General features: G+C 53.6%; 1 protein-coding gene across 2 annotated transcripts in view; it reads left to right on the top strand.

Moving 5' to 3' along the window:
• The first annotated feature begins 266 nt into the window (after positions 1–266).
• Positions 267–19,447, top strand: part of NECAB3 (N-terminal EF-hand calcium binding protein 3) — a 109,662-nt gene continuing 90,481 nt past the window's right edge. The window contains exon 1 of one of the 2 annotated variants that reach the window (XR_006285341.1): positions 267–625. Coding sequence is in view for 1 of the 2 variants with exons in the window: in XM_037877249.2 (XP_037733177.1) it covers positions 515–625 (111 nt within the window). In the remaining variant the exon portion in view is untranslated. The remainder of the gene's footprint in view (positions 626–19,447) is intronic. The other variant, XM_037877249.2, reaches the window with a different exon arrangement.

The following is a 19,447-nucleotide window of genomic DNA, read 5'->3' on the forward strand; positions in this document are numbered from 1 at the left end:
GCGTGCAAACGGCTTCTCTGCTCGACCGCAGGGCGGGGGTCCAGGCCTCGCCGGGCCAGCCTGCCGCCCTGTCCCTGGTTTCCTGTCCCCGCAGCCCCGGGCGCGGCGTTCGGTGCCCGGGCTAAGGCAGTGGCTAGCCGGGGCCTGCTCCGGGGCTAGGCCCCCTGAGGCTGGGGCCATCCCCGCGGCACGCCGGGGAAGGGCGGGCTCCCCAGCGAAGGCAGCGGTTCCGCGGGGGGGCCTGGCAGCAGCCCGCGGCCGGGGGCTCCCGGCGAGCGGCGCGCCGCGGAGCCGCTGCCTGGCGTGACCCGATCCCCGCTCGCGGCCAATCAGGCGGGCGTGGAGGCGGGCGGGGAAAGTTGCCCGCTGGAGGCTGGCAGCGGCCGGAGCATCTGGGAGCGCCAGGGACTTGCTGAGCCCCAGCCCCAGCGCAGCAGCGCCGGGCCCGGCCGCCGGAGACTCGCGCCGAAGGGGCCGTCGCAGGCTCCAGCCCTCGCTGGACCGGCCGGGGGCGATGCTGGCCTGCGCGGAGATGCTGACAATGTGCCGGCTGCCTGCCGAGCCCACCCCCGGCGCCGGGCGGCCCCCGCAGCCCCGCGGCCAGGGGCTCTCCCTCTTCCTCGATGTAAGTCGGCGCGGGGCGCGTCCCCCCCTGTGCGCGGAGCGGGGCGAGCGGGGAAGCAGCGACACGGTCCCGCCCGCGGCTCCCAGGTCCGGGGGGCTCAAGCCCCGGCGAGCCGGAGCCGGGAGCCGGCGGCCGGCTGCGTGCACTGGGCTGGGCTGGGAGCTGGCTGGGTCCCACAGGGCAGGTGGAATGCCCCGCAATGGGGACTTCTGAGCGGGGCTGCCCCCGGGCAGGACCCTGCGGGGGAAGATGCTGGTTTAGGTGCTGTGACCCGTGTGTGTGTGTGTGTGTCTGCCCGCACACCCCCACCAGGATGCGCACCGTCAACGACCTGTGACCAAGGGGCACCTGCAAAATCTGCCTTCAGGGGCACAAGCAGGCAGTGATGTGGGCAGAACAGGTGTGTGAGTGCAAAGGACAGAGAACTGTGTCTTTGCATCCCCACGTTTTGCGTCCATGAGCTAGGTGCCCGGGGTTGAAAATTTGCCCATAATGTGCAGTGCCACCGTTTGGACTGGGAAAGAATGGGGAAGTCCTTGCTTTCTCCTACGGAACAATGAGCAGTTCCTAGCATTGTTCCCTAACAATACACACGCCTATTTCATCCCCCAACTTTGCAAAATGCTACTAACTCCTCCATTTGAGGGCAAGCTTTGGTGGCGGGGGGGGGGGGGGTGTTGTTTTTCTTCATTGTCATGCAAGTAGAATAGAACGTGTTTCTTTTTCAATCGGTAGCCTGGGAGGAGGGAAGCAGATTTTGGTTTTTTGGGCTGGTCAATTTTCACGACCAGTTTGGAAGCTTGAGCCCCAAACTGAATTGTGTAATGCAACTAAACCTACAGCTGCTCCGGCGGTAAAAGTCACCAGAGCGTGGTTTAAAATCTCAGCCGGGAAATCTATGTTAACAAAGGTTTATTGTAGCTGGCAGTTACACACTTAATGTGGGTGATGAAGGGTTTTCGAAAAGCTCCAAAGAGGACTGCCAGCTGGGAAACATTTGAAAGTGTCTTTGCTTTTAACGTGCTGTGTTTACCGCAGAGATGTGGGTATTGTCTGATCACTGTGTGCCCTCAGAAACTAAGAGTTAAAAGCAGCTTTGAAGCAATGATCTGACTTAAGGCTTCCAGGCAGCCCTCCGATGCTAGGAGCTGGCTAAGAGCAGCTGTCTGGGCTTCCTGCAGCTGTACCTGCAGTGGAGAACTTTCTGTTGATATCTTTCATCTTGACGTTCAAAGCAAACAGCCCATTGTGCGTGATGCTCTGCTCCCCTGAGTGTACCAGAGAGACATTAACGGAAACCCCTGTGGCTAATGGTACAAAAGTGAATTGTATGAAATGTTTATGAAGCCAGATGCTGGAGCGCTCTGGCTCCTTGTGAGAGGTCTCCATACCTTCACACCCAGGCTTTGCCAGTTCAGCCTCTGCTGCTCACAAGAGCGAAAGCCTTTAGGAACAAACAGCCAATTGGCTATTGTTTCTTTTGGCTCATGGATCTTAGTCCTCAGTCCTTTCTCTCGAATTGTGTATGCTGTGGAACTGCTTCCTACTTAGACAGCAGCTCGGAGCTGTGGAAACCACTGCCCAAGGCATGGTCTCCTCCAGAGGGTCTGACGGGTACCCCCAGAGTCAAATGTGCCCAGCTGACTCTTAGAAATGTGGCCTCCTGCGGCCCTCTGCCTGTGGCTACACGGTCACCCGCTGGGCTTTGTGCAACTGAGTCACCAACAAGAGACATCGATCTGGAAGATGTAACTGAAGTACCAGCCCCAGTTATGGGTTTGGATTGATTTTTTCATTTTCAGACAAGCAGCATTTCAGCTCCCGGCTCTTTGCCTGGCTGTCAAAGTGCTGGTCACTCCTGTTTCAGGCAGAGGCCACCTCTCTCCTCCTCCCCTTTCCGAGCAAGTGAGGTGCCCTTCCTCGGACTGAAATCAAGCTGGTAGTGGGGTGGCCCGGTAGCTAGGGGGAGGGTTTAATGCTGACAGATGGAAATGAAATCGAAGCTTCGGCCCTTCCCTGAGGCAATTTATAGCCAAGGTAACCACCAGGGACAGAGTCCAAAAGGAGGAGCATGACTTGCAGGTCTTTGGAGCACTGCTGGGGCTGGAGCACAGTTAATCAGCATGGCTCAGCCAGAACCAGTGACGTCTGACCAAATAAACTGTTCCTGTTTGCACCAGTAAATAAATCTGCAGGATTTTGCTTTGAAAACTCTAAATGGAGGATGGACAAGGCTGAGGAGGTGTTATTACACTGGGAGCAGTGTCAGTATGTCTGTTGTGACAGGAGCAGCTAAGTTTCTGGCTAAGAGTAGAGTAGACATTTGGGCTGGGATTTGCAATGGACCCTAAGAGAATTGGGTGCCCAAATCCCAGGTCAGCTGAGTGCCCGATTCCCAAGGCTTCTTTGCAAATTCCAGCCTTTGCAGTTGATTTGCAATGTTAGGTGTTTGCAGCTGCGCACATATATTTGCAGGTGTCTAACTTCCCGTGTCAGGTGACCACATGTGGGAGGTTGGTGCTCAGGTACCCTTGAGATGGGCACAGTGTGCAAGCCTGTATAGAATCACATGAGTTACCATATGTAAATACCTGCATGTAACTGTCCGTGCTGAACTTTGAAAATCTGGCCCTATTTCAGAGAGAAATAAAGTGGCAGAGAGCAGTAGACAGCAGTCCTGCCAGTCCCAAGTGTTTAAAAATAATCATGAGTCAGACCTCCAAATATCATATATAAATAATGATAATAAATATTGGGTCATTTTTAGTTTGTATTCTGGTTTCAGATCCTTTAGGGATCATGTTTTCAAGCTTTTCACTGCAACCATGTGGGCAAGAAACTCACTTTAAAAAGAGCTGAGATTCTCATGTAGTCACATGACTCCAGAAGCTGGGGCTTTAAGGAAAGCACCAAATAGTGTGAGACTCATGATAAAATTGTGAGAATTGTCAAGTGCAACTGTTTAAAAGTGACACCCACTAGTGCTTGTCTAATCTAGATGCTAAAATATTGACATGCTGTCTGTTTTATCCGCTGGAATTACACCCCCTATTCTAAACATGTCATGAACCAGTTGAAATCAATCCTATTTGCTCAGGTACGGGTGTCTGACAGACACCTCAAAGACCAGGTGTGGCCCAGTGATTTATACCATCCATGGCTCTCTTTAATATAGAAGTCCTCTTATGGACGTGGCAGATCCCAGCATGCAGTGCTCAATCTTGATCTCAGTAGCAAGGGTGCTTGTCTCAAGGTGGAGCATTGCATGTTGGGAAGAGTAGTCTCCGAGGGAAGTAATTTAGGTGTGCCTCTGAGACTGAAGTCTGGGTACCCTTTTGCTAGGCCAAGAGCATCTGGGCAGCTTTTAGGGTGAAATCCGCAGTTCCTGTGCAAAGCACAAGTCAACTTGGGTTGCATGGGGGATGTCATCCTCCCTCCACGCACAGGCAGGGTGCCGGATGTGGATTTAAACCCCATTGGGAGTTTGTGGCCAGTGGGTCTGTGGAGGCGGCAGCCCCACTCTCTCTGTGCCGTTCTCCTTTGGTTCCTGTCCCCCCAGCCCCCAGCTCCTGGGAGAAGAACCCCCACAGAACTCCCCATCCTTGCATGGCTGTTCTGCTTCCTGGGCTGCGCTGCCGAATGTGATCATTTCACACCATTTGGCTCGTCAGGAGTCAGAGGGGCCGGGAGCAGCGACTGATGCCCAGCAACAGGGTGCCGAGGGAGAGGCCCAGCCTGAGCACGCCTAGCTGCTCATCTCAAAGCCATCGTCACTGCAGGTTGACTTTGAATGGCAGCTTGCTGTGCCAACCATCAGCTTCGGTGGGGCTATTTGTGTAGTGAGTGGCTATGCACCCTGAGTAAGGGTGGTGGAGTCGGGCCCTAGAGAGATATGAGATTGGGATGGGAAAATCGGGGCCGAGGCTGCACAGCTGGTAAGTGGCCCCTGACTTTACAGCTGTGAGAGCCTGCATTTGCAGTTTCTGTCCTGGGGACAGTCACAGGGAGGGGCGAGGGGAATGTCTGAGGCATAACTCAGGACCATCCCAAGGCAGTGGTATGTTTGCAGAAGGAAGCCATAGGAGTTCCCTTCCTCTCTGCTCACTGCTCCCCAGCAGCAAGCACTCAATAGCTGCCCACCTGGGAGTGTATTTTTCACTTCTTCATCCATTTTCCTGTGGTTTGCATTAGCACTTGCTAAATATTGGCCAGGTTGTGCCTGTGCAGGTGATGGCTTCCCCCTTGTTTCTCCCAGGCACGGGCTGGCCGTAATTGCAGCCCTTGCACTCCCCTAAATACAGGACTGCAAAGTGTTAACTACACCAGAAAGGATAGGCAGAAGGAGGAGGTCATGGCTGTCCCCTCCCCCATTGCAGTGACTTGGAGAGGAAGGAGGTTCCAGTGCTTAGGGCTCTAGCCAAGACCAAGGTTCAATTCCCAGCTCTGCCACAGACTGCCTCTGTGACCTTGAGTAAATCACTTAGTCTCTGTGCCTCAGTTTCCCCTCCATATAATAGGGATAATAGCTCTGCCTTACCTCACGGGGTGTTGTGAGGATAGATCTATTGGGGACTGTGAGGCACTCAGCTACTCCAGTAATGGGGCTTTACCTAGATAGAGTGCACAGAGCGTCCTCTTAAGGAGCAGGAGCTGCACTCCCGCAGCACAGGTGATCCAAGCACCAGTCACCTTGCTTTGCAGCTTTCAACCCTCTCTGCGCCTTCCCCTTCACCTCATCTCTAAAGCAGCTGAGAGATGGGTGGGTCACCCCTGGACTCCTGTACTTTCCTTCCCTGCATGGGCATCAGGGCAGACCACTGCCTGTATGTTTGTTTCAGAACAACCTGTGTGTTCCAGAGAAGGCTGGCGTGATTAGAATCAGAGCGAGAGATCTCAGCCAGTGCTGGGGCAGTAGCTTGGCCCATTGCTTTCCAACTCATTCTGCACCTCGTGTACGTCCCTGCCCTATCCGACATCCGGAGTTCTTGCAGTGCGGCCTTTGTAGCTGAGCTTCCCATAAGGGAAGATTGTACGGAAACCTGAGGCACTTAACTTAAGCTGGAGCCACATCTCTGACCTGGCTCTGGCTGGAGGAGCTTCCCAAGGAATAAAGCGGGAACTGGACTAAGGGAAGTGATAATGTGCCAAGGAACTTCTTGTCTCTAAATCCAGCTCCTATTCAACTGGGGCGAGCATAGTAACTCGCTTTTCATGCCTCCTTAAGAGCTTAGGTGCCATGAGTTTGCAAGACAGTCCAGTTCTCAGCAGACTTGGGCATTGAAACAGCAAAGATGCCCAAAGTGATGCTAATTGGCAGTTTCATTGGGGAGGCTAAGGATGCATTGTGCAAAAGAAAGACCTCTCTGCCCCTAGCCCTTTCAGCTCACGGTTGAGGGGTGTGAGGCCCGTGGACCTATTCTGTCATTGGAGGATTTCAGTCTGTAGGACTGTCAAGCCAGCATCAATGACTGCACGAAATGTTCAGCTGGATGGAGCAGATAGAGCCCCACTTGAAAAGAATGGTCTGGCTGGTGAATGCTGCATGCCAGTAGAAATCCTCTGGGCAGCTGCTTTATTACCAAACCAGTTCATCAGAGCACCATTACCACAATTAACACCCGAGGCACGAATCTTGTTACCACCAATCCTAGAAGCATCCAATGGCTGCCCTTGTTCTCATAGCTTCCCTTGGACCTTCTGTTTGGTTTCTCTGCTCCTAGGTTAGTCCCAGAGTCAGGTGGGAGGATTTTAACACTTCCACTTTCAGCACCGAGTAACTGGACAGCTTCCAAACAGCTTCGCTGAGCTTGGCTGTGAGCAACAGCCTGCTTCCTTCCATGTCTCCTCCACTGCCAGCCTCACAGATCAATACATGTCTGCATCTGGAATGATAAGCAAGAGTGTGTTACACATGAGAGGTATGTGTTAATACACTGCTAGTCTAGAGCCACCTCTCACCGTGCGTCTCCAACACTTTACAAACATCAGTTAAATGAGCATCACTACTTACCCCTGGGGTAGATTGAGACACACGACGGTGCTGGGTAGCTAAGTGTAACTGTAATTATCCCTGTTTTACAGATGGGGAAAGCAATGCACAGGGATTTTAATGGGTGTGTTTATAAAGGGTCTCTGCTTGTTTGTTCCCACATGTCCTCATGCAAGCAGATGCGTGCTTTAAAAATTCTAACCTGAGTGCACATGCTTTCAGTTGGCTGACCCCTGTAGTGCAGATCCACACACCTGTGCCCTCAGAGGTCTTAGACTAGTGACTGGCAATGCACACAGGAGGTGTCTGCACCTGCCAGGTGTGGCTGCATGCATGTGCATGTGGAAAATGGCCTTTGAACATGGATCCTTAAATGACTTGCCCAAGGACACCCTGATTTAGCCCAGGACAGCCAGGAGTCATTAGCTGTCCCTGGAGTTGGACCCAGAAATCGTAGTCTCCTTCTCTCTGTGTTACAACCCCCACCACTCCAGCTGGTGCTAATTAACACCCTCTTTGCATGCAGTCTCAACAGAGGCGCCAAGGACTGAACGGGTCCATAGAGAAGGAACTGTCCTATCAGCCATAGATTAGTTCCTCCAGGTCAGGACTGAGGCCCACGGAAAGGCAGCCTGTGGAAACCTGATCCACTGTGGACTATACCAGGTTTAAACAGAGGCCATTAGTCTCTAAGGCTTCCCAGCACCTTTGAAATCAATACAGTTCTCTCTCTCTCACACACACACACACACAAAATGAGGAGTCTGCTTCCCACTCACTTGCTCTTAGCCACTGGACATATCGGTCTCCCAGATTACAGAAGATTGAAAATAAAGAGCCCCCCTTTATTACCTCTGGGACTGAAAGGGCGTCACCCTCCATCCGTCCTTGAAGTGACACCCTGAGCTCCATCCTGCGTGAGTGAAAATTCTTATCGTTTCCCTGGGGCAGGCGCATTGAGGCCTGGAGGGCAGGCTTAGCTCAGGTGCCGCTGAAGATAGATACACCTGGTGTTCCTTCCTGTGGGCCGTGCTGGGGAAGGATGGAGGTGGAGGTCAGAGAAAGCAGAGAGGATTTCGGAAAGTCAGGTGACAGAAGGCTCCGGCTGCTTCGGCCTTCCTGGAGCCTTGGCCAGGTCTGTGTTCATGGCTCAGCACAGTGGGGCCCGGCGAGGAACTGTTTGCCACTTCAGCAAGCGACTGGCAGCCTGCAGTGTATCTGGCAGGCTCCTTTGCTGTGAGCCTGATGGTGCCCGTTAGAGAAGTGAGACCCCAGGGCAGAGGGATGGGCAGACGAGGGGGGGGCAGACAGTGAATGGAGGGACGGGGGATGTAGAGTCTGCTGAAGCATCAGAGGCCTGAAAGCCACACCAGGATATTGGATTCTTAGACACAGAGAGAGAGAGCACAGGGCTTGTGCAGCGCGCTAGGCTGACTCCTCTGTGCTTTCCCCTGTAAAGGTACTAGATGGCAAGGGCGAGAGGAGAAAGGAGCGAGGAGAAGAGATAGCAGACTTGAAAAGAGGGGTCAAAAACAGGGAGTGGAAGAGGAAGGAAGGCAGGGGAGGGAGAGAGGATTTAGAGATGAGACACCCCCTACCGCACCAGTCGTTATCCATCAGCTGAGACACGCAGGCCGCCCAAAGCACCGAAGTAGCCTTCCCCGCTGACGTTCATCCATTGAATGGCCTTGGCGGACGTGCAGAACGCTAGGCACCAGAGCCTCCTGACAGCTTCCCGCTGCCAGCTTGCCACCCACTGCCCGCTGGCTCCCCCTACCCCCTGCTGGCTCCCCCTCCCCCCTGCTGTCTCCTCCCCATCCCCCGCTGTCTCCCCCTACCCCCTGCTGTCTCCTCCCCATCCCCCGCTGTCTCTCCCTACCCCCTGCTGTCTCCCCCCCATCCCCGGCTGGCTCACCCTACCCCCTGCTGTCTCCCCCCATCCCCCGCTGGCTCACCCACCTCTGGCTCACCCCTTGACAGCTCACCCCACTGCACCCAGCTTAGATTCTTAGTGACATAAATAACAAGGGTCAGACTGGCTGCTCTGCAGGCTGTGTGCTCCTGGGTCCAGAGGCCTGGCATGGCCAGGAGGAAGCAGTCGTCCTGGGAGAGCTGCCAGCAGTGCAGAGGGTCAGACTGACAGCAGGATTTATCCAGCCAGCTCAGTAACAGCCAGAGCTCATAGTTAGTGCGACCCCACTGCTGTTCTTTAATAGCACCTGCCGGGGGTGCCCAGAGGTCCCACTGGGGAGCGGGGTGTCCTCCTGCCAGGCAGCTGAACAGATGTGTAGGTAGCTATAGCTTCTGCCCTGAAGGGCTTGCAGTGTAAGAAATCCTCTCCCGTTTGCTTGGTTTATTCCGGTCAGAAAGCCGCCTGGAGGAAGCTGCTTGATGCCATAGGCGTCTCCGGGAGTGACATGAATCCAGGCGTCCCTGTTTGCTCCCTCCCCTGCCCCCTGCACCTAACTGAAGGGATTTTAAAAATGAGCCGGTTACGGCCAACACAAAAGGCAACGACAAACCGTCCATGAGCTCAGCTGAGGACATGCTGGCTCGGAGCTGGGAGCGCGGTGGCTTCACGCCCCCAGGAAGCCCAGGTCATCTGTGCATCCAGCCGGGAGTTTAAAGGCCAGCAATGCTGGGATGGGCGTGGGAGAAGAAAGCAGGCCACTCTTGGCCCCAGAGAGGATGCCAGCTGCGTGCTGGTAGGGGGAGCTGGCAGTAGGTGGCGCTGTGCAATAGCAAGGGAGGCTGGAGAAGGTGCAGGGCTGCCAAGGGACAGGGAAATAAAGAGGGGGTTTACTGTTTAAATTGGATCTAAATGTCCATGTTTGTGGGTGGGTTGTTGGAGCTCGTTCCAGTGCGGCATGCTGAGCTCGAGGTGAGGAACGCATGCCACAGGCAGCAGGCCCGTTTAACCTGACCCTGGCAGGCCTTTCTCTGGGCTGCTAAGGCTGATGTACTCTGGGGTCCTGCGCCAGCCCGTAACCCAGAGGCATTGTGCAGGCAGAGTGCACCCACGGCAGAAAGGCTGGAGTCATTCCCGAGTCTGCGTGGCTAGGTTTCCATTCTGTCCCCTGGCCCAAGCAGTGTGTCTCACATAAATACGTCCTCACAGCCCCCTCCTAAGGGCCGGATTCTGGCCCGTACCCTGGGAAGGGTGGACGAGGGGCTGTGCAGCGGCCGGAGCCCTCCAGAGGATCTAGCTGAGCCAGCCAAGCAAGCCCCCTGCCACCATTGCAGAGAGGTTCCTCCTCCAGACCAGCCTCTGCCCTCTGGTGCAGAGAGAGGCAGAGGCAAGTCCTTTATCCTAGCCTCACCATGCCCCCTTTAGGATAGGATAGGAGCCCTCTGCAGATAGGAGCGTGATTCCCAGCATGGGTAGATGGCATGTAGCCAGGAGGTCCAGGCGGGCTTGTACGCAGGCAGCTACCCCCAGCTACACCACTGCTTTTAGCGCACTAGCTCGAGCAGAGCTGGCCCGTGTCTACCTGAGCTGGGAACCATGCTCCCAGGTGCAGCACAGACATACCCTTAGACAGCTCTAGGATGACTAGGCAGGAGCAGGGACTGCTCTCCCCAGTGGGACTGGCCACACCCTACACTGGGGATTGAGGGAAGGGGAGTTCCTTGCATCCTATCAGATGTCACTTGGAATGGTCTCATTGTCCCCAGGAACATCTAATCCTCTTCTGAACCCTGCCGAGCTGCCCCAGTGCAAGCAGTCCAGGCTGGGCACTCCCCTCATGGGCTGGCTGGAAATCAAGATTTCCAGTTCATGGAACAGTGTGAGGACTCAGAATGTTTTTATTCCACATCAGGATGAAACCGAGACCTTGTGACATTTTTTGCAAACAGAGAGCCCCTCACTGTAGAATAGCCAGTAGCCCAGTGATTAGGGTACCCAGCTGGGCTGTGGGAGACTCAGGATCAAGTCCCTGTTCTGTCTGATTCAGGCACCCAAATATCTTTGAGGATCTGGACCCAGGAGGCCTGCAGACTATCCCACGCACCACCCATCACTTGGGAGGCAGCTGATCAGTCACAGATGGTGTCGAGCCCACCGCCCTTAAAGAGCCATCCCACCCTGTGACACTGACCTGGATAGACATGGCTTTCACAGATCCCTGAGGTTTCCAAGACACTCAACAACCTTTACAAACCATGGGCTAGGTTTTCACAAGACCCCTGACTAGACTTGCAGGAGCTCTGCACTCAGAGTTGGAGCCAGATTTCCAAAGGAGTTCAGCCCGCCACTGCTCCGCTTTTTGGAAAATCAGGGCACTAATTTGGGATCCTCTGTGGGAGCTGAGCTCTTCTGTACAGGGAGGATCCCCGGCCCAGATGTGCGGCTGCACATGGTTGGCGGCTCTTTGTCAATAGCCTGAGCAGATCAGCCTCACATGCCGCAGGGGAGCAGAGCCGTGCAGGAACGAGCCGTGTTTACAGAATCACTGTTCTTGATCATCGCTGCACCCTGAGGTCAGTCTTCAGACAGTCCTGGGATTCCCTTTGTAGTTCAGAGAAATCCAAGTCTTCTCAGGAAAGAGGTGAAAGGTGGCACTGTGCTGGAGGCTCGGCTTTTGCTAATAGCCTCCGAAAGACAGAAGAAAGCCTTTCTCTCACAGCCATAGCTTTGAAGCGTTTGGCATGTTTATGCTGAGACAGCAGAACCTTCCAGCTGGTGTGGTGGCAGAGCTGCCCCACTCAAATTGTGCACAGCAATAGCAGATGGGATGTCCATACAGGACGGCCAGGGAGGTTTTTTTCCAATCTTTTCCCTATTCCTCCTTTTCTGTAATTTTCCCAGATGACCTTTCCCTCAGCATGTTCTGCCCGTTTATCAACAGGGAGATTCATTAAGGCAGCAGCCTGTTTTCCTCAGTGCTTTTGAATTCTGGTTTCTTGAATGCCCAGTGTTCTGCACAATGGGTGGGATTTTCCACAGCTACTTAGTAGCCCCTAGAAGTGACTTTTCTAAGGCACTTCGGAAAATTGCACCCAACATAAAGATCGTGTCCTAGCCTCATGTGAATTCTTGCCAGAAGTTTTACACCTATGAACTCCCCATAGGGGGAGGAGAGAGGATCTGTGTGCTCGCAACTCTGTTCTCTCCTTTTCTTCAAGTGTGGGGAGTTGGGAACTTCTCTTCCCCCCCGCCCCTCCACCCAAGTATGGACAGCACCGAAGCCTATGACGTACAGCGAGGTTTCAAGGATCATTGTATTTATTTTTGGAAAGCACTTTCTGATCTTTGGATAAAGGAACTGATTGAGTTTGAAGTACAGTGTTTTTATTACAGTATATTTCCACTTCTGAACATCTCCAGTGCCTGGGAGACTTTTCTGCACTCCAGCGCTTCAGCACGAGGACTCCGTGTGAAATCTCACCCCGTTGTGACTGCCAGCCCTGGGATCTGAGAATCCAGCCGAGTTCATGCATTGTTGTTAATGATAATAGTTCTGCATTCAGCACAATTCTGCTGAAAATGTGAGAGCGCGAATAGAATCCAGCTCGCTGTCCCAGGGCAGGAAGGAAACAGATGGCACTAAAACCCTCCTTTCCTCCCTAATTCATCAGGTCACTTGACTCTGAGTGCACATGGGGAGCAGTTCACTTGAGCAAGATGGTGCCAGTTTAGTCACTTTCCTGACCCTTCAGAGAAAATCACTGTGGTGCCTGCCTGGTGCTCTCCCAGGCCTACTTTACAACCAGAAGACAAACTAATGAGCCCAGGCCCCATGGGGTAGGTAGATCTGTGCTCCTCAGCCACTGTACCAAAGTTATGCCAAGGCTGCTGCTTTCCTTGAAATCCTTTCCTTGTTCTCTCCCTGCCCCTCTGTTCATTGTCCATCGGATCTAAACCTGGATTGTTAAGGCTGGCTTATCTTCCACCCACTCCGCCAGAATCGGCCCTGACCTCTCTGTTGTTATGATTAAGTCAGAGATTTTCCTTTCTGTCCTTCTCAGTCTCACCCTCTGGCTCTTTGTCAGACTCTGGGATGTTGCCTTGCAGAAATGTGGGTTCCTCTTTTCATTCCCTGGAGGGATCACGTCTGAGAGTCCAGGAGCTGAGGATGTTATCTTGCCCTGTGGCGGCGGAGGAGCTCCCAAGGCACTGAATCAATTCATAGGGAGCTTAACAAAGAAATGGCTGTTGCTTCAGCACTTGCTCTCTCCCCTTCAGCATCTTTAGTCTATTCAATTGACAGCTTCTCAACGCAGGGACCGGGGCTGTGGCTGGCGGTGAAAAGTACCAGATAGCGGCTCTGGAGAGAGACTCGGCATTACCTGCTTTGAGGGAAGGCAGCAGCAAAAGCATCTAAGGGAGACTATCTCTCAAAATACATGGTCCTATTACAGGATGATGGGCCCCTTTAAGAGGGGGCAGGGGTCCAGTGCACCTGTGACTGATTACCTGCTGCCCACTTAGGCTTAAGGGAAAGCACCTGGGCCGTACAAAGAGGGAAGGAGGAAGAGCAAGCTGGGGCTCTCCCCCAGATGAATAGGGGTCACGTTGTGGATGATTGTGTGCTGTGGGTTAAACACAGGAGAATTAAAGTGCCTGGGGAGAGAATCAATGAAGCACACGGGGAGGTCTCAGAATGGGGAGCTGCTTTGGGGATTGTAATTTTCAATCACGGGTAGGCACGGCAAACCCCAGCACACGGATCCCAGGTGCAGGGGACTGGATGAGTTCTGGCTCCCTGTCATGGCCTCGGGAGCTCTCACTCCACGCTGCGGGCCCAGGGCCATGGTCGGGGCACAGAGCTTCTCCAGTCTTAGGGCCGCAGGGGCGGGGGAGAGAAAGGAGCAAACGGGTTGTGGGGGCTACAGTGGGGGAGGGGGGTGCAATGGGGCGGACCGTGGATGGAACAGGCGGGGCTACGGGGGAATGGGAAGAATGGGGTGGGGTTGTGGGTGGGGCCACAGGCAGAAGGGGCAGAACGGGGGCAGAACTGCAGGTGGAAGGAGTTGGGAGGGGGTCCCCACTTGCTCTGGCCCAGGGCCTCACGAACCCTTAATCTGCCTCTGGCTGGGACATAACAGACTGATGATGGGAAACACTGATCCAGAGCCACTATGGTGAGCCATTGGGTTTGTACAGCCATGCGATAAGTCAGGGTGTTGGGGCTCTAGTCCTGCTCTTCCCCTGACGCGCTGTGTGACCTTTGACATGTCACATGACCTCTTATACCCATTCTACAGTCGGGCAAACAGCAGCCCAGTAGTGCTTCCCACCGTGTTGTGTGTCATATGTGACATTACTCAGAGTCCAGGAGCTGAGGTCATTACGAGCCCTGCAAACGAAGTGCAGCTCCCATAGCACCAGGTCTTTCACTCGGTCTCCGCTAGGGCCCACTCCTGCAAGTCTTACTCAGGTGAGCCTCTCTCACTCATACATGAAGTGAGGGCACCACCTTGCATGAGGAAAGGCAGCAGGATTTGGCCCCTACTGGTGAAAAAGACTGAGTATTCGAACCAAACAATTATTTTTAAAGGGGAAAAATATACCAGCTTCAGGAATTTAATTTAAAAAAATAACTTCCTTTAACAACCCGTTCCCGCCCACAGCACTTAAAATAGAACCTTACAAAATGGAAAAAACCCACTTGCTAACTGCCTAGCCAGGGGCTAATTTGGGCTGCGTGTAGAGGATTGCGATTGCCATTCTCTAGGCCATTTGAAGACATCAAGACAGCATTAATTAGGGTTCCTATTATTAGTGTGCTTTGTTCTCAAGGAATCTAGCTGCGATAGGATGGCAGGTTATCATTTCACCTGTCGGATTTCATCCCTGCAGTGGCTCACAGCAAGGAAAGCCTCATGCTTCACATGGGGGGCTGGGTTTGTTTCTCACACCCAGCCTGCACTCTAACAGAATTATCAGCTGTCAGACAGGTAGCGAGGAGAGACAGCATTTGATTGTTTTTATTGACCAATACATGGGTTGAATGCCTAGCAAGCATAGGCCCCATGTAACATTCCGAGAGGCCTCGGGATCGCTGTCTCCGGAGGTTCTTAAGCTGTTGCTTGATTTTTCTTTTTGGGAAGTGATAAAGAAGGGGAAACAGGCAAAAGAGGTTCGTCCGCCTGTTGTTGTATCATCCCCCAGGTTAGCACCGATGGATGGATTTAAAGGGAGGGGCTGTATTCGCAGCTGGTGTAGATTGGCATTGCTCCATTGACTTTAATGGAGCTGTGCCATTTTATACCCGTGGAGTATATGGAGATTGGAAATAGGCACTTGCCTCTGAGCTCTGAATCCTGCTCAGGGCTCTCTAGGGACTCAGTTACTCACAGATTAGCCCTAAACTCATAGATGGTTTCTGGCGTGATGTGAATTCAAAATCTGCTGTACAAAGCAGGAGACCTTGTAGCTCCACCAAAGGCAAACTCCTTCCTTCCTCCCCTCACTCCTGGCAGCTGTTCTGAGCAGGACAGGATCATTGTAAATACAACAGCAAGATTATGGGAGAGCCTCCCTGCTTCCAAAGTGACTTGCACCCCAATGCTCAGGGTCTGCACAACGGACATGCATCACTTAGATCGCATTTCAAGGCTTCCTAGGCACAGGAGGCACTGGGGTGAGTTCCAGGGGCCGTGGTGGTGGTGATGGGAAACTGGTCTGGTTCGTGGCTGAAAGAGAACTGATACATATACCTGTAATCAAATAGGTGCTGAGAACAGGTTAATAAAAGAGATGGGCCTGAACCAGACAGATCAAGTCTTGCGGTGCTTGGATCCCGGGGGGAGGTTTGACTCGTTGTAGAGTGATGGACCAGTTAGAGCATTTGGATCTGGACTTGACCTTCCCCTAAGTTCAGGTGCAGTTATCTGTCTGGGGACTCTTGTATCTCCCGCGCCACAGGGTCCGAGCGCCCCGCAAACATGAATGAGTTTATCATCACGGCACCCCTGTGATAGGGAAGTACATCCTTGCTTTACAGAATGGGGAAACTGAGGCGCAGAGCGATTAAGTGACGAGCCCAAGAACACAGAGAGGGTCAGTAGCACAGCCAGGAATTGAACTAAGTTGTAGGCTGGTATCCTAACCACAAGACCAGCCTTCCCGCTTAGAGCTTGTTAGGGCTCAGATCTAGCTCTAGTTAATAAGGCTTTGCACATACAGCTCTTGTACACTGGGAGTGTCTCCAGGCACCCTGCAAACTTCACCGTAGCACCCTGGGAGGTGCTGTACAAAGGGTTTACCAGTTGTGCTTGACAGACAGAGAAACGGAACCACAGAAAGATGAGGTGACTTGGTCCGGATCTCACAGTGAGTCAGTTGCAGAGCCCAGGAGTCCTAGCACCCAGTCCTCTCATGTAACCAGTAGGCCCCATTCCCCTTCTGGAGGACGAATCAAACCACTTGGAGAAAGGTTTCAATTTTCTATAGCTATTCTGCATCACCTTACAGAATTGAGGAGAGACATCTACCCCTGCTCTGGAATTCTACGGGGTGGTTAATAGAGACCCATGGAGAGGATTTCATTCTCTACTGAGTTCTGTAGGGTTTTAGAGCCATTTCACAGGCTTCTAGAGAAATGTCTATAGAAAGGCTTCTCTATTTGATGCCTGTTCCATTCTAAGGCTTTTTTCCCGTGAGGATCCTTCTCATATCAAAGGGCTGTAGACACAGAACAGTCTGCAGTGTGATCAGGATGCATCTCTGCGATCCCTGGCTCTTTGCACACAGTCAGGCTCCTAGCCTAGTCTCACTCCCTGAAGGGATGCAAACCAGAAGAGAAGGCAGTCGCCAAGCCAATGTCTGTTTAATAAGAGGGCAGCAGGCTGTGAATACAAAGGACAAAGAGCAACTGGTACGGTGATGCCAGCAGTTTGTTAGGTGATGCCACCAGACTGGGTACAGTTGTCTTGGCAGTTACTCAGGTGCACCCATGGGAAAGAGGTGGAGGAGGGAGTTCAGCATTAAAAAAAATCAGCAAGAGAGAAATGAGAGGGGGAAAAACCAGCTGATGTGGGGCAGATGCTGCCAGGTTCTCATGGCAGGAAGGGCCTTTCCCAGGTAATGATAGCCAGAAGCTGTCCTGTGGCAGTGCTGGCCCGCACTTGCCGAGCAGCATCACGAGCACTGGGCCAATCACTGATTTTTGGGATTGGCGGCAGTTTTGTAAAAACCAAATTCGGTTTGGGGCGAATCCAGTTCTGAAATTTGTTTTGCATGTTCCGTGAATTGAAAGAATCCATTGAGGGTCCGTGCCAGAGCAGGGGTTTGAGCCGGGGTTTCCCACCCCCCAGGAAAGCAACCTGTGCCCAGAGCTCATGGGTTAACTCCCCTGTGAGGTGTGCACTGGACAACAGGTGAGGTAAACCACTGGGCCACCGCAAAGGGAGAGCTGAGCGCTTCCCTGGGGGGCGTGGAGGGCTCCTCTGGAGTCTTGTGGGAGCTCTCCCCTGGAGTCTTGTGGGAGCTCTCCCTGTAGGGGGTGGAGAGCAGTGGGGGGAGACAAGGGGCAGGTGGGGGAACAGGGCGTTTAAAGAGCCACTTTGTTCCCCTTTGTGCGGAGGAAGAGGGTTGAGGAGAGCACAAGCTGGAGGTGGTGTGGGAGAGGCAGTGGACGGGTGTAAAGCTGGATCCGGTACTGACGGTGGTTAGAGCAGTCTGAACGCCTGGCCCAGGGGTGCATCCCCATTGGGACCTGGAGGGAACAAGCAGAACGATCCCTTGGACCACAGCAGACAAGCCTCCCTCACAGCTTCTTCCACATGATGCTGGGATTTCAGGGGCGGTCTGGGAGAGGATGGGATTTGGGGTGGGGTAGGCAGGGAGCATGCGGAGCAGCCTGGATTGCAGGATGCACTCTGGGGGAGGCCAGGATTTGGGGGCTGGGTGGGGAGCTCTGCTAGAGGCTGGGAATATGGGGGGCTGGGTGGGGAGCTCTGGGAGAGGCTGGGAATGTGGGGGGCTGGATGGGGAGCTTTGGAAGAGGCTGTCAATGTGGGGGGCTGGGTGGGGAGCTCAGGGAGAGGATGGGAATCTGGGGGGCTGGGAGAGGAGCTCAGGAAGAGTCTGGGAATGTGGGGGGCTGGGCAGGGAGCTCAGGGAGAGGCTGGGGATGTTTGGGGCTGGGTGGGGAGCTCAGGGAGAAGGTGGGAATGGGAGGGGGCTGTGAGTGCAGGAGGGTTAAATGGGGCATGGTCCACGTGCTACTGTCCCCCTGCACAGGGGTAAATTTCCCCATTCTGCTCAGTGCTGTACCAGCAGTGGCAAACCGCTGGCATCTCAACCAAGAAGGGGCGTGAGTGAGGAGCTAATGCTCAGAGAGATGCCCGGTAATGCTTGTTGATTAGCACAAATGGGTTAGCATAGCTGGCGTGGGAAGGCACAGAGCCTTGCTCCTGAAATGCATGTGTAATTAAACGTATGTGTGTGTGTGTAATAACTCCATGGGCTGAGCTCAGCAGAATGGAAGCTGCAAATGCAAGATATAGCAGTGGCTGGGTGCAGACTGCTCCCACTCTGCGGCTTTGGCATCCAGGGGAGAGTTTGCTTTGACTCCAGAGAACAGGCTTCTGTTGTGTCCTTTGTGACTGCCATAAATAAAGCCCAAACATTTACTCAGGGAGGGAAATGGGTTGTGGGCCACAAGTCCCCGCACCCCTCTTTAATCGCTGCATGTGGACAGGATCCACAGTGGCCAAGGTTCCACCCCCCGGCTATGCACCTCAGAGCGGCTGAGGCCAAACCGAGAGCTCCCCAGAGCGGATGGATCAGAGGTGTTAGCCCGAAAAGAGGAGATGCTTTGAAAAGATCAAACGTGGCTGTGAAGTTTGTTAGCTGCATTTGTGCTGTCCTCTTGGTCCCCCTTCAATCCATGACTCCCAGCATTAAAAACCTCCCTTTTATTGACTCTCACACAGCTCAGCTTCAGTAACGCAGGTTGTGCAGGGAAAGTCTCCTGTAGTTCTGGCTTTCCTAGCACACAGGAATGAGCACAGTGAACTCCGGGAGATGTGCCAAAGCTTTTTGCTCATTCCTTAATCACAGACATCGGCATGGCTGCAAAATAGCTCTGAGCTGGGGGATGGCGAGGAAAGGGCCGAGAGCGGCAGCTTTAGCCATTGCTCGACCGGCTGGTCTGAATTTCTGACCTCAGCGCCCCCCCCCCCGCGATGAGACTGTCCTGCATGCTGCCCCCAGACTCTCACATCCTCTAGATCCTGGGTCCTCCGGGGTAGGGACTGACTTAGTCCTCTGGGTGTGCAGCACCCAGCACAATGGGGCCCTGATCCCACCTGGTATTTTGGGCTCTATCACAAGGTACATATTGACTATTACTAATAAATAATAATTCATTCAGAAGATTCATTAAAACAGTACTATTCTTACTGCGCAGAATAGTAGCACTTTCCTTCAGTCGATCTCAAAGTGCTCTGCAAAGGGGCGTAATGCCATCATTGCCATTTTATAGATTGGGAAACTGAGGCATTACAAAGGGATGTGATTTGCTCAAGGTGACCCAGCAGCAGAGCTAGGAGGAGAACCCAGCTATCCTGAGTACAAGGCTGGTGCTCTAGCCACTAGACAACATTGCTTCCAGGTAATTCAACTCTCCCCAGCCTGTACAGTGAACGAGGCTGTACCTCATCTGCCCTCACAGCAGAGGGCACTGCAGACCACAACCAACAGCAGGTGCATCCCCACTGGCCCAGAGACCTGGAGGGAACAAGCGGAACGATCCCTCGGCCCACAGCAGACGAGCTGGAAGCCAGTGCAGACTCTGGAGGCGACACTTTAGTATGCCTGGCTCCTTCACATACAGCCGAGTGCTTGTGTCTGCGGCTGGAGACTAACTGGAAGATTTGGG

This window comes from Chelonia mydas, chromosome 13 (assembly GCF_015237465.2).
Source record: "Chelonia mydas isolate rCheMyd1 chromosome 13, rCheMyd1.pri.v2, whole genome shotgun sequence".
Lineage (NCBI taxonomy): Eukaryota > Metazoa > Chordata > Testudines > Cheloniidae > Chelonia > Chelonia mydas.